Source organism: Anguilla rostrata, chromosome 6 (genome assembly GCF_018555375.3).
Source record: "Anguilla rostrata isolate EN2019 chromosome 6, ASM1855537v3, whole genome shotgun sequence".
In the NCBI taxonomy this organism is placed as follows: Eukaryota; Metazoa; Chordata; class Actinopteri; order Anguilliformes; family Anguillidae; genus Anguilla; species Anguilla rostrata.
In genome coordinates, this window is record NC_057938.1 from 22,972,770 (window position 1) to 22,986,329 (window position 13,560).

General features: G+C 41.7%; 1 protein-coding gene across 1 annotated transcript; it reads left to right on the top strand.

The window, feature by feature from the left end:
* Nucleotides 1–3,053: 3,053 nt before the first annotated feature.
* On the top strand, nucleotides 3,054–6,290 carry LOC135256854 (protein fem-1 homolog A). The gene has a single exon (XM_064339057.1). It carries the CDS (start codon nucleotides 3,220–3,222, stop codon nucleotides 5,071–5,073), a length of 1,854 nt encoding a protein of 617 aa, XP_064195127.1. The 5' UTR covers nucleotides 3,054–3,219; the 3' UTR covers nucleotides 5,074–6,290.
* The last annotated feature ends 7,270 nt before the right edge of the window (nucleotides 6,291–13,560 follow it).

Below are 13,560 nucleotides of genomic sequence, written 5' to 3' on the forward strand. Positions count from 1 at the left end.
TGAAATAGTACCCATTGCTTTATCATATATTTATTTTTCCACCTCAGCACTTGAAAAGCTGAATTTGGAGTGCAACTGGCAGGAAAAAGCAGACTGCATTTAGCAGACAATCTATCATATCTTATTCTGAACACAGGTAGAGCTATCGCACAGACAGCCCCCATTACTGCCATCGGTGCTCCCCTCCCCCATCTCCTCCTCCCCCTCCAGCTGAAAGCTCAACTGCTCTTTGAAAAGGCTGAAGAGCTTGCGTAGAGGCAGAGGGGGTGGGGGTGCGGCTGCTGAGGTGGTGCGAATGTCACTGGGGCTTGTGTAAGCCAAAGAGATGGGCCGTAGGCAAGAAAAAGTGAGCAGCTGTGACAGAGATAGAAAAAGGTAGAGACAGACAGACAGAGAGAGAGAGAGAGACAAGCTGACTGTCCTCTGGATTGCTTGTTGGGTCCCAGTCAGTTCCTGCCTGAAAGTATTGAGTGTTATATTGAGGTGGGTTGCAGTACCAGTATCAGATATCAAAGGAAAACGTATTGTTTGTTTGTACCCGCCAAATGAAATAAAAAGACATTGTTATTAGTAAAAAAACATTATTTTTCTTACAGACTGTCATAAATTAAATGTTCTGCTACAAATACTACTACTGTTAATACTAATATTTTTACAAGAAATTGCCTCACATGGGCCCAGATGCCCAGATGAGGGAGAGTAAGAAAGAAAAGTTTTGTTTATTCGATATATTAATTCCTCTGTAATTGATTGAAAAGGAATTGATTGAGAAACCAAAATGTGTAAGACCTTGCTTACCAAATGTGGTTCCTTGACATTTATACTTCCTTACCCCCTTCCGCTTTCCTATGCATGAATAATTACAAATAATTGCAAATCCAGTATGGCATTTGGACTATAATGTGCAAATCTTACATAGGCTTAAGTGTCGTGCATGAAGTACACTAGAAGGGAAGTATCAATATATTTTCATAGATATTCATAGGTGTTACATTCACAAGATTGCATTACACAGTGTTCACACTGTATGATGATGATGATGATGATGATGGTGGTGATGTACTAATATGATTTTATCTTCAATTAATTAACTTGTAAGCCCTTATTCAGTGTCTTTCAGAGCATGTGAAGATAAAATGCTGAATACAAACAACACATGAGCAGGTGCAAGTACTGCAAACACGGTATTTCACAATAATTAGCGACTGCCTAAGTGACAATTTTCCGAGGAAACTGCAATACCTATGTAACTGGGTGTCATGTTTTGCTGTCACAGCCAAGGATTCAGCCACATCCTGTGAGGGAGGTGCTAGCCTACAGTGAAGAGGGGAGACAAGCCCAAGGTGCTGAGTGGAAGACTAGTGATTTTGTTGTGATGGTGAACAAAGACAACAAATCCCAGTCTGCCTCCCAGCATGGGACTCAGAGCAGCAAAATCCTCTACAGTGTGTGCATTTGTCTGCGTGTTTGAGAAGGTATTCTTCTTATACAGTTAAATGTCGGGAAAAAAAATCACCCAGCACCAGCCAAAGGCACAAAAAGGGCCACGGCTTTTATTCCTTCCTTGGATTGTTTATCTATGAAAGGATTTTTGTTCACAATTGAATGGGGTCTTTTGTAACTGTGGCATGGATTAGTGATGACAATGATAATTAAGTGCCAAAAAGCCTTAACAATTTAAGATTTTACATCATTGCAATTAAGAATTTAATCTTTCTTTTCAGACCTTCAGTGTTTTATAAGACCAATTGACCTTTTCTTGGCAGTACTGAATTACACAGATAAAAATTCTTGACATAAATGCAATCAATGGATGAAGATCCTATGGCTACACATGTTGAATGAAAACAAAATCTAAAATAAATGCATTAATGCAAGAAATTATAAATAAAGAAAGGTAGTATGGTCAACGTCTGTCTGTGTTTATTTTTTTCTGGAGAGGTGGGGAATGATTGTTTTACATGGTACATGAACAAATCATTAAGGCTGGGGAAAGGAATGGATATTTTTGAACATGGTGTCTTAAAATTATATTTCATTATGGTAAATCAAATCTCTGATAATAGAACCATAAATGCTGTTGTTGCATAATTCCAAGCATGTGAGGATATCCTTGCTGACTAAAAGACTTCATAAAAGGCAGGTTTTTGCTGTAAGGTTTATTTTCCCTCAACTATCTACTCAAGTCTATAAACTCTGGTTACAAACTTGCATGACCAAACAGGCTAACTACATATTTAGATAATAATGGGCCATCAGAATGGAAAAATGTGTTAAACTGAAGGATACTATGCGTTACTAGTATATACACGCATTAAACTACTGGCTGAATACTTACCAATTTTACTATATAAACCTAAATAACCAGATTCAAATGCATTTTAAGACCATATAGAACACGCTGATCACACTAATTGACTACTGTAGAAAGCTAGCTATGAAGAAGCAGAGCCCACTGACTGAACATGTTTCCAGGTATAAAATTATTATTATTATATTGTACTGCGTGAAGAAAGTATGAAATTCGTAACTTGACTAATCGATAGGCAGAAGGGTAAATAGATAACCTGGAAGGAGGAAACTGGTTAATCACCAAAGACTGTAAATTAGCTTCTCAGATTACATATTATTATTTAAAGCCCCACTTGCTTGCAGTACAGTTCTGTATTCTTTTACCGAGATAAATTTTACTTTCACTGTACATTCCACGACGTGTTCAGATGTGGTTAAATGTGTTGGCTTTAAAGCCCAACAAATGTTTTTATTATCGAGGCGGTTCCACTGCATTCCATGCGCGGTGCAGACCGGGGACTGTAGTTGAAACTACAACGAAGCTAGCCTGCAAAATAAACAATCGGTCCATTAACAAACTACACGTGCCTACAAGCCCCGAAACGTTTCCTATCTGGGTAATTTCTGTAGCTTGCAGTTCTTTGTGGGAATTGTATTTCTTATCGCAAGAAAATTCCCACAGCGTCTAGGACTCGCCTCTTTCTTTGAAACTACAACGTTCATGAGGCATAGCGCGTATGGTAAACATACAACTGTCAAACAGCGGAGTCGCCATTTTAATGTCAGCCTTAAAATGGCTGAAAAATGCAGGAAAGAAGGAGAGACGCTGACAAGGTTTCTTTTCTTTTTTTGATAACAGAACCGACATCCAAATTTACTGACATATTACGGGGTTAATGGCTAAGGGGAGAGTCTGACGTCGGTAAAATGGATATTAAAACTGCGGTTTTCAACGCGGCCAGAGATGGGAAGCTGAAACTTATCCAGAAGTTGCTGAGCAACAAAAGTCCGGAGGAGTTGGAGGCGCTTGCCGAGGAGAAGACACAAGGAGGCACTCCGCTTCTGATCGCCTCCCGATACGGTCATTTGGAGGTAGTGGATTATCTACTTGGACACTGTAAAGCTAATGTAGAGCTGGGGGGATCCGTTAACTTTGACGGAGAGACTATTGAAGGGGCTCCCCCTTTATGGGCGGCTTCTGCGGCTGGTCACCTGCCGGTCGTGCGGACCTTGTTGAAGCACGGGGCGTCGGTGAACAACACCACGCTAACAAATTCGACCCCACTACGTGCCGCCTGCTTTGATGGTCACCTAGAAATTGTGCGCTACCTGGTGGAGCACCGTGCTGACATGGAGGTAGCTAACCGGCATGGCCACACCTGTCTCATGATATCTTGCTACAAAGGCCACAAAGAGATTGCCAAGTTTCTGCTTGAGCGTGGTGCAGATGTTAACCGCAAGAGTATAAAGGGCAACACGGCACTCCATGACTGTGCAGAGTCTGGGAGCCTGGACATCATGAAGATGCTGTTGAAGTGCAATGCACGCATGGAGAAGGATGGCTACGGAATGACCCCCTTGCTTGCTGCTAGCGTGACAGGTCACACGAACATAGTGGAGTACCTGGTGCATCAGCCTCGCTCCTCGCGAGAGGAGCGCGTCGACGCCCTCGAGCTCTTGGGCGCAACGTTTGTCGACAAGAAGCGAGACCTGCTGGGCGCCATGCGGTATTGGCGACGGGCTTTGGAGCTGCGTCAGCCCGGGGACAGGACCGGGGCGCTGAGCAAGCCGCCCCCAGGGCCCCCCGTCCCGGCGTACGACTGCGCGCAGGAGGTGACCACGACCGAGGAGCTGGAGGCTCTCATCACCGACCCGGACGAGATGCGCATGCAGGCGCTGCTGGTGCGCGAGCGCATCCTGGGGCCCTCGCACCCGGACACGTCCTACTACATCCGCTACCGCGGGGCCGTCTACGCCGACTCGGGCAACTTCGAGCGCTGCATCAGCCTGTGGAAGTACGCGCTGGACATGCAGCAGAGCAACCTGGACCCACTCAGCCCCATGACGGCCAGCAGCTTCCTGTCCTTCGCCGAGCTCTTCTCCTTCGTGCTGCAGGACCGGGCCAAGGGCACGCTGGCCACCCGCGTCACTTTCCAGGACCTGATGGGCGTGCTGGGCAAGAGCGTGCGCGAGGTGGAGCGGGCGGTGGCGCAGCGCGACAGCCCCCCCGAGGCGCCCCAGTTCACCAAGGCGCTCTCCATCATCCTGCACCTGCTCTTCCTCCTGGAGAAGCTGGACTGCACCCCCGAGCAGGAGTACCAGAAGAAGCAGACGGTCTACCGCCTGCTGAAGCTGAACCCGCGGGCGCGCAACGGCTACACCCCGCTGCACATGGCGGCCGACAAGGACACGACGGCAGTGGGCCGCTACCCCGTGGGCCGCTTCCCGTCGGCCGCCGTGGCGGGGCTGCTCCTGGAGTGCGGCGCGGACGCGGACTCGCGCGACTGCGACAACAACACACCGCTGCACGTCTCCGCCGCCAACGGCTGCCCCGAGATCATGAGCATGCTGGTGCGCGCCGGGTCCCACTTCGACGCCACCAACTCCAAGGGGAAGACGGCCTACGAGCTGCTGGACGAGCAGAACGCCGGGCGCCACGCCCTGCACCCCCTCAACTACGTCACGCTGCAGTGCCTGGCGGCCCGCTCCATCGAGAAGCACAGACTGCCCTACAAGGGGCTCATCTCAGAGGAGATGGAGGCCTTCATTGAATTGCACTGACCCCCCCCCCCCCCCCCCCCCCGATCTAGCCTCCTCTCCATCAGCCATTTGCTCTATCCTTTACATTCAGTTCTTCTCAGGCTTAGACCAAATCAAAGCAATAATCCCATGCCACTAATCGCAAGCGACAAACCTGTAATTTAGGGAGGTTTTTCTCTTGTTAGCTTCTTTTTTTCCCCCCCATTCATTAAAAGGACAAACACTTTGAAATACTTGGCTGGGATTTGCAGTTAGAACTTCTAATTTTATTTAGGCATTTGCAATGTCGTCTGATGTCCACAAGAGCAAGATAACAAGTGTTTAGCTTTGCCTGTCAGTATGTAATTTGGCAGTACAATTATTTTAAGGTGAGGGTTGGCAGTAGTTGAGAATAAGGAATGGGGGTTTTATTGCTAGGGGGATTATAAACTTTCTGAAATGCCTGCATGTTGGGATAAAATGATGGTGAGAATTTAAACTTTCTTATATTGCAAGAAAATCCATCAGTCTCTGGTACAGACCCTGTCTGGCCAGCTCCATGGTCTGTCTTTCTGTCATCGCCATTTATTTTTATTTATTCCATTTTATAGTTAACCTCACTTGAGAAAAGAAGTACAGTCTGCTGTGCCAAAAATGTTTTCTCAGTTTTCACTGATGGCCAGTGTAGCCAAATAGAGTAGCTCTGATTTTGTGAAGCGTCTTCAGCTTTAAAGAGTGAAATTTGTATGGCTGCTTACCAGACTGGAGTACTGTACTGGCCATAGCAGAGTTTCCTTGTATTTTAATGGTTATTTGAAACCGTATCCTAACCTTGTTAAACCCGATACAAGGAGAGCTTGGGAAAGGACAAACTATTTTAACCACCAAGAGAATCGGTTGTGCTTTGCTAGAGCTGACTGTCCATTGCAGTGAACGAAAGTCATTAATCCTAGAAGTAACTTGGTCTAACCACAGGATTTCATCACAATCAGAGGAGGTTGGAATGGATTATGGAGTCTGTAAACGGACTACACCTGCCTCTTTAGTCTTATTATCAGACATTTTTTGTTTTGTTTCGTTATTTTACTGTACGGCATTCTGTTGTTAACTTGACCTTTATTTAAAGCACTTTGGAAAATCCTAGGATCTTATTTTGCATCCAAACCGTGGACTCACTCAGTTTAACAGATTAATGAATTTAACACCTTCGGGACAAAGCATTAGTTTGAGATGCCTGAATAAAATTCAGTATCCCATGAGAGCGGGTGGTGTTTTTGTGCGGGCGTTGTTTGTGTGCGCTGTTAGAATGGTTTGTGTTTTTGTTGTTGCTGTGCTCTGTGAGAACGGTTTTTTGTTTTTGAGTGGGTGTGGTTTTTGATTGGATGTGTGCACTGTTCGTCTCAGGACAGCTGGAGTGTACTTCAGCAATGCCGTTATTATGTGATTGTTGATTTTACCAAGGGTAAACTTTTGTATTGTGGGATGAGGTCTTCTAAGGTTTGTGCGTTGATCTGGTCTAGGAAAGTGGGCCCTGCCTTTCCGATGGCCGGTACCATGGAAACACATTACCTCATCAGTGCGGCTATTCTTTTTTACTTGGAAACAGGTTAAAAATCCGAAGGGTAGAATTATTAGTGTTTGAGTCAATTGAGTAAACCTACAAACATTTATAACAATGACCAGACAAAAATACCTGATTTGATTAACCACTATTTATGTTGAGACTGAGGATTTTTAATCTAAAGCTATACAAGATGTTTAGAAGATATATTTATGGTGGAAGAAAAATGTACTTTTTCCCCTACTAGCCGCCTTGACACTACAGCCCCACTATCCGCTACTGAGTTAAATGTTGAGAAAGGGGAATATTTTGGGCTGCACGACTGCTTATTCGTGCTGACCAATGCGATTACACGTGGGTCTTTTTATAGATGAAATGGGAGTAATGAAAGTAAAAATACCTTGCGCTCTCCTGTCATAGGCCCGGCTTAATCATGGAGCTTGTTGGTTGGCTGTGCGCAGGCTAAAGCATAGCAACTGCTGTAACCCAATAGCAGCCACTGTAGGTGTTTTCTTTCTGTACAGGAAAGCCTTCCAACAACCAGTTCCTGTACCGAAATGACACTGGTTTCAGGTAATGTTTTATACATGTTAAGAGTGGGTGTGGGAAAGAAAATAGAAAGGAAGCATTATTGTTACAGTTATTGTTACATTCAACAAGATGTTTTACTGAAAGAATTTAAGGGCGGTGCCTGGCTGAAAGGTACAGTGGGGGTTCCCCACTTTGGAACTGAGCAGTCAACCTTCTGGTCAAACGATCATTAATCAGCCTGCCACACTGTCACCTGTTGTACACAACTGGTGTTATTCCTGCACTACAACATTCCTACACTTTTGCATTTATACATAACTATCTTATCAACTGTTTTCTTGCTTTGTTCTAATTAGGTAAGTAGTTAGAATAATAGAAACTTGACCGCCCACAATTTCTGCATGCTTGATTTATAAATGGAGTATGGTTTACGTCAAAGGGGTGTGTGTGGCATTTCCTGTCTAATTTTGGAGACCTTTAGCACTCCTTTACTCCCCCTTCCCTCTCATCAATATGGGTCTGCTCATGTCCAAAATTAACAACTTCCCCAAGGCCGCAGTCATAAGGAATTAAGTTACACCTTAAAGTTTCCAAGAAAAAGTGAAATGAAAGCACTGGTTTGCTTTAATAATGATATAGGTGTAATCTCATTTTAAAACAATAGTAAATGACCTAATGACTCAGATTTAATGTAATTTTCTTTTAAATGAAATGCAAGTACAGGTTTTCCAGTGTTAAGGTGTGTATTTTGGACTTAAGCGATGACGTATCTACAAGTTATCAGCCATGGCGGGTTCTCATCTCCAATCTATAGCCCTGATTAGAATAGAAATGTGATTTTGGTATCGTCGCTAAACTTTTAAATTATGTAATTCCACTTCTACCTTTGTAGTTTAAACTTTTAAACACAAGTCTGATGCATAAAGAGTTTTCTGAACTTTTTCAAATGTGATCTGGCCCATTGTGTAAGGCTCCATTAAATGCCAGCTTGCGGTGTGCAGTTAGACAGACTTTAATCCAAGGTTTCAGGTGGATTTGCATGTGAGGCAGTAACTTGATATTTAACAAGCGCTCGCAAGGACAAAAATGCAGTGTTATTACTGCCTTGTCAGTACAAGCCTTCTATAAAGAACACCAACATAATAGGTGCAGCAAGAGCATCTCCCACATTCAAAATTGCTTTAAAATGTCATTGACAAAAGTTAAGCCATTTATTTTATTCTCCAAAGACCAAGGAAGCCTAGAATAGTTTAATGTATTTTTAAAAAGCTTATTTGCAACAAAACTGCTTTGTTAATATGTGCCAAATAAGAATACGTTAATATAACATGGCTTGAACATTTAGTTGAGGTTAGACCAGTGTTTATTTAAGAGTAGATTGGCACAGCTTTTGGACCTCACAGTAGAAGTTTGGACCTCACTGCTGCCATAACACAAGACATGATATAATTAGTTGCACTCTTGTCTTGACAAAAGAAACCTATAAACCTGACCTATAAGGTAATTATTATCAGTGGGGTGAAGTGACCAATGGTAACGGCCCCAAGCACTGTTCGTATATCCTTTGTTATACTTTTTTCATTGGACTTTATTGTTCTGAACATTATTCTATGGACCTGCTGGTTTTTAAAAGCTAACACTAACATGTGGAGCTAACTTTTTGGATTTGTTTTGTATTTTAGTAATAAAAAAAGATGATACTATATATCCCATAATATTCAGCTACCTTAAACAATGGCCAGCTTCTACATATTTTAAATGAAACCTTCTCTTAGTAGTTGTCTAATTAGAAAGCTGATTCCTCGAGAGATGGTTAAAATTTTGCACTGAATAATCATCATCTAGCATAAGAAAAGCAATTTGACTTGCTAATTCTGAGCATGCAATGGTTGGATTAGAGATGACTATATTGTTGTTATAGGAGGGGTGTCACTGGAGAAGGTTGCTTTGTTGCATAGTGATGTCAGGTATTGCAGTGGTGCAGTATCTGCTGTCGCTTCACATATGAGAACATTCACTCCTGCTAATGACACACTTACTGAGATCACTGTCAAGATCCTTTTCAACCATCTTATGCTATCTATGGGAAATTATTTTGGTTCAGGGGACGGTCCTCACTACCTGATTCAGCAGGGGAAGGGCAGTGTTATACTTGGAATTCTCAGCGGAGCTCATTAGTGTTTGACTCCAGAAGGTGGTGGGTGTCGAAGTTCCATGGGCCAAAGCCAGAGTTTATTGATGGCATGCTGTTCCCTTGGCTCAGTGTTCCCTCCAATGACTGCGCAGTCTTCACTAAAGCTAGCGCCAGCCCCAGAGCCTGGCTCCCTCCAAGAATGCCCATTTCCTCCTCTGCCTATGGGATGACTGAAAGAGATGCTTGACTGTACGTCCCTGCTCAGAAGTAAAAAGTCTTGGGATTATTATGGATGCAAAGTGGCCTTTTTTCCCATCTCAGGAACATTCCTAAAGTGACAACTATTATTTTCACAACCTGACACTGAAAAACAAACACACTGCCGATTAGACTTTTATAAAGCTTTGTTTTTGGTTGGTCCAAAATAAAAAAAATAAAACAAACCAATGAATATAACAGAATTCCCACAACTTGTAAAAACATGCAGCTGCACCCATACTGAAAAGAGAGCACACATTTCTTCAGTACTGCAGTCAGCTGTCCTTTCCTCCTCCTTTCCTGGATATCCCAATGGTGTCTTCTCAGAATGCCTAGCATTTTTCCAGACCATTCAGGCTGTACTGTCCAAAAGGTGTGATGTCTGTATCCACTGAGTACATCATGGAGGAAAATATATGCAGAGTTGTCTACTGTAATTGCAGGGAGTTGCTTCCAGTTGCAATAAAATATAACAGTAACAGTACCTGTGTTCTGACATTCCTAGAAATGGGGGATCAAAATTGGTTCAAGAAATGAAATGGCAAAGATGCCCCTTGGATTCGCAGAAAAGATGAATCAGCCATAAACATCTAATTGAATTATGAAACAGTTTGAACTGGACACATTTAATGAGACTTAGTAACTGATGGATTTGGGGCCTTGCTGTTCCCTAACTGCGTTTGAGGCGACAGGAAGAGCAAGTGCTTGCCTGAATAAGGTACTCCACATGTACTCTAGGTGGCAGCACACACCGCACTGAAAAGGAAATGGAAAGAAAAAACATTTTCCAACTATTCTGCTGTATGTTTGTTCAACAAATATCTGTCCTGTATGAAAAAGGATAGCGACTGCGATGTAATGAGTATGAGTTTATATTTAAAATTAACAAGAAAATTTGTTGTAAATATCAAATATATGGGATACCAAATGAAACATAAATTGGATCTATTTGCCCCCAAATGGAAGCTAAATATCAATTTCATTCAATATTACCTGAAATATTGATCTTTCTATTTCTCTGATATTTATGTTATAAAAGTTCAAAAGTTGCCTCATGATGTTACATTTCAAAATATTAAGGTTTGCTTAATATTTTGAACAGACATTACATAATTATTGAATACAAGGTAATATTTCTAAGAATATTTAATTCTTTAAGTTTCATAAATACAAATGTAATTAAGTACTTGCTAAATTTTAAATTAAATTAGCAAAATATAGGTTTCAACAATGATTTTTCCTTTAATTGTTAGACATGACATTTAAAGCAAAGATTCGTTTTTTTAATTCATTTTTTTAAACATGAACTATTGGGTCAAAACCATATATTTAGCTGACATGTAGAAAAAATGCACATTAATAAAACTGAATAATATTATTGTTCTGGTCATGCAAAGTAGGCTATTATGCAGCTGGGTTGGTTGAAGTGTAGTTTGTCAGTCTGCCTGCACACATGGTTCCATGTTAGTATGATTATTCCTTATTCCCCAGTTTGCAATTCCTACAGTAAGGCCATCTCTGCCACATCACTCTAAAACAAATAAAAGTACAGCGCAGGTACATTTATGTTCTTTAAGGAACAAATTTCCCAAATGTACTTTGAACATACAATAATGTTCTATTTGGACACTAATACGTACATTTTAGAAGGAAAAAAGGTACAAATGAATGATATGTTGCTGGCTAGGGGTACAATTGTATGTACCTGTAAGGTACCTCCCCCCTCCCCCCAGTGACAAGTGTTTGTATCAGACACTTTTTTGTAGCCTTTATTCTGAGAATGATCTTCTGTTGATTTGGGAAGGCTTTCTTCCAATATTTTCTGCCAGCCACCACATCTTCTGAGTGGTGAAACCATTTTATCACTATGATGAGCTGTGAAACCATTTTCTCTGAGGATTGCACACCTACACCACTGGCGCAAGAGTGTAGGCATATTTAATCAATAAATCAAAATAAGGGCAGGTGCTATAAGGCACATGCAAGGAGAATGCCTTGAAGTCCTCTCTCCATGGATGGTGGTACACCGTAAGTCGTAACTACCAGCAATGATTTCAGTACAGTATACTCAATCTGAAGAAAAAACACATTTTCAACATACAAAAATGCCAAGTTACTCACACATACATAGCACTGTTTATAGGTCATTAATTCAAACTTGCCAAATCTAGGCCTGCCATTAAAAGTATTGATATAAAAATTAGGCCAAGTTACAAGAAACAATGTTAGCTATCTTAGCTCACACAAATTAAACAAGCTGTACTCCAAAGAAATGCTACCCAGTGACATTTGTATGTGTGAGTAACTTGGCATTTTTGTACATTGCAAATGTGCTTTTCTTCAGATATCATTTCTTTTTGTACTGTGTTGTAAGTATGTGACAATAATAATGCATGTAAATGTAGGCTATGAGAGAGACATGCACATACATAAATACATGTGAACACACATACATTCTAGCTGAAAGGAACACATAGACATAGATTCAGTCAGTTCTCCTTGACCATGAATGACAAATAAATGAAAGTGTTTTTAATGGGGTATTGTGTTTGTACAGTGTATGTCGGTAAAGGATCTATAGTGCTAGCAAACATTCATTCACAATGGGGCACTGCAGGGTAGTTACAGTAGCCTAGTTTAAAAGTAGTTAACAGGCACAGTGGTGAATTTGACCGCTCTGACTATAAGAAAATCAATATACCTGCCGTGAAGAAGTCATTATGTTGCACCGGTTTCTATACGACTGGTAACGTGACCTACCGGACCAAATTGCAATGTAGATTTTGGTGCTTAATTTCTGTCATGGTTCTGTGTTTGTCTGTGTTTCCTTTTCTGGGCCGCCAGATGGCAGAACTTCAGTTTGTAGTTCTGTTCCTTTTCCCTGTTTAATTGTATTATTGTTTTCAATTATTCAATTATTGTTTTTTGGTTACGTCTCGTTTTCCCTTCCCCCGCTCGGTGGTCTGATTGTGCATTGTGCCCTCCTGTGTCTCGTTAGTGTCTTGTCTATTTAAGTTCTTTTCTTCCCTGACTTGGGTGCTGGTTTCTCTGTGTTTCTGATTGTGTTTCGGCCCTGTGTGTTTCCGCCTGAGAGTAGCTTCCTGTGTGTTTCTGCCCACGTTCCGTTTTCTACGTGTTTTTGGATTTTCTTTGTTTTCTGTGTTTTGAAGTTTTACTTTGTGTTTTTTGAGAGTTGCCCTGCGAGGCCTTTTGTTCCCTGCTTTAGTTCCTGATTTGGAAAGTAAAGTCTTTGTTTCAATTTACCGTTTGGAGTTTGAAGTTTTTTCCCTCACTGCGTTTGGGTTCTAACCCCCCTTTTCGTGACAATTTCAGAGCCGTCTGTACTAACATTATACACTCGGTCTGTTGTCTCGTTAGCATGGTATCTAACATTAAACTCGGTCAAAATGTCAAAAGCTGAACTGTCAAAGTGTGGGTGTATTTTATTTTGATTTCAGAAATATAAATGAGTTTCCCGCAATTTTATTGTTTTTTAAACATGTGCACTTATATATATGTCCATTTTGCATGTATATCTGATGTTTTTATTGGCTGGTGTAACTAAATGTCCAACAGGGAGACATTATTTGTGGGCCTGGAGCATTTGGAGCGATGATGTAATCGGCAAAAAGAAGAATGGGGAAAAAAAAGCAAAATACACTAAGTTTGGGGCTTTATTGTGTGTACGTGTGAAGTTTTTCGTGAATTGTCTGTTGACATGAGGTTCTCTGGATGTTCTTCTGGGATCTTCTTGGAAGAGTTGTTCTCTTTGGGGAAATTTTTGGCAGGCCAGCCAATTTAAGGGGAAGATTCACCAGTATTCCAAGTGTTCTCCATTTGGAGATAATGGCTCTCAATGTGGTTTGGTGGTGTCCCAGAGTGTCCAGACTGTTATATTTCAACATTTTTTTCCTCATCTCACCAGGATCCTTTGACCATGGCATAGTGTGGTTGTAGAAACTTTGCGGTGACTAGCCTACTTCACTCTGATGGTAAGGCTCAACATGAGTGAGGTTTAGATTCAATGTGGCTGGCTGCAATAAAG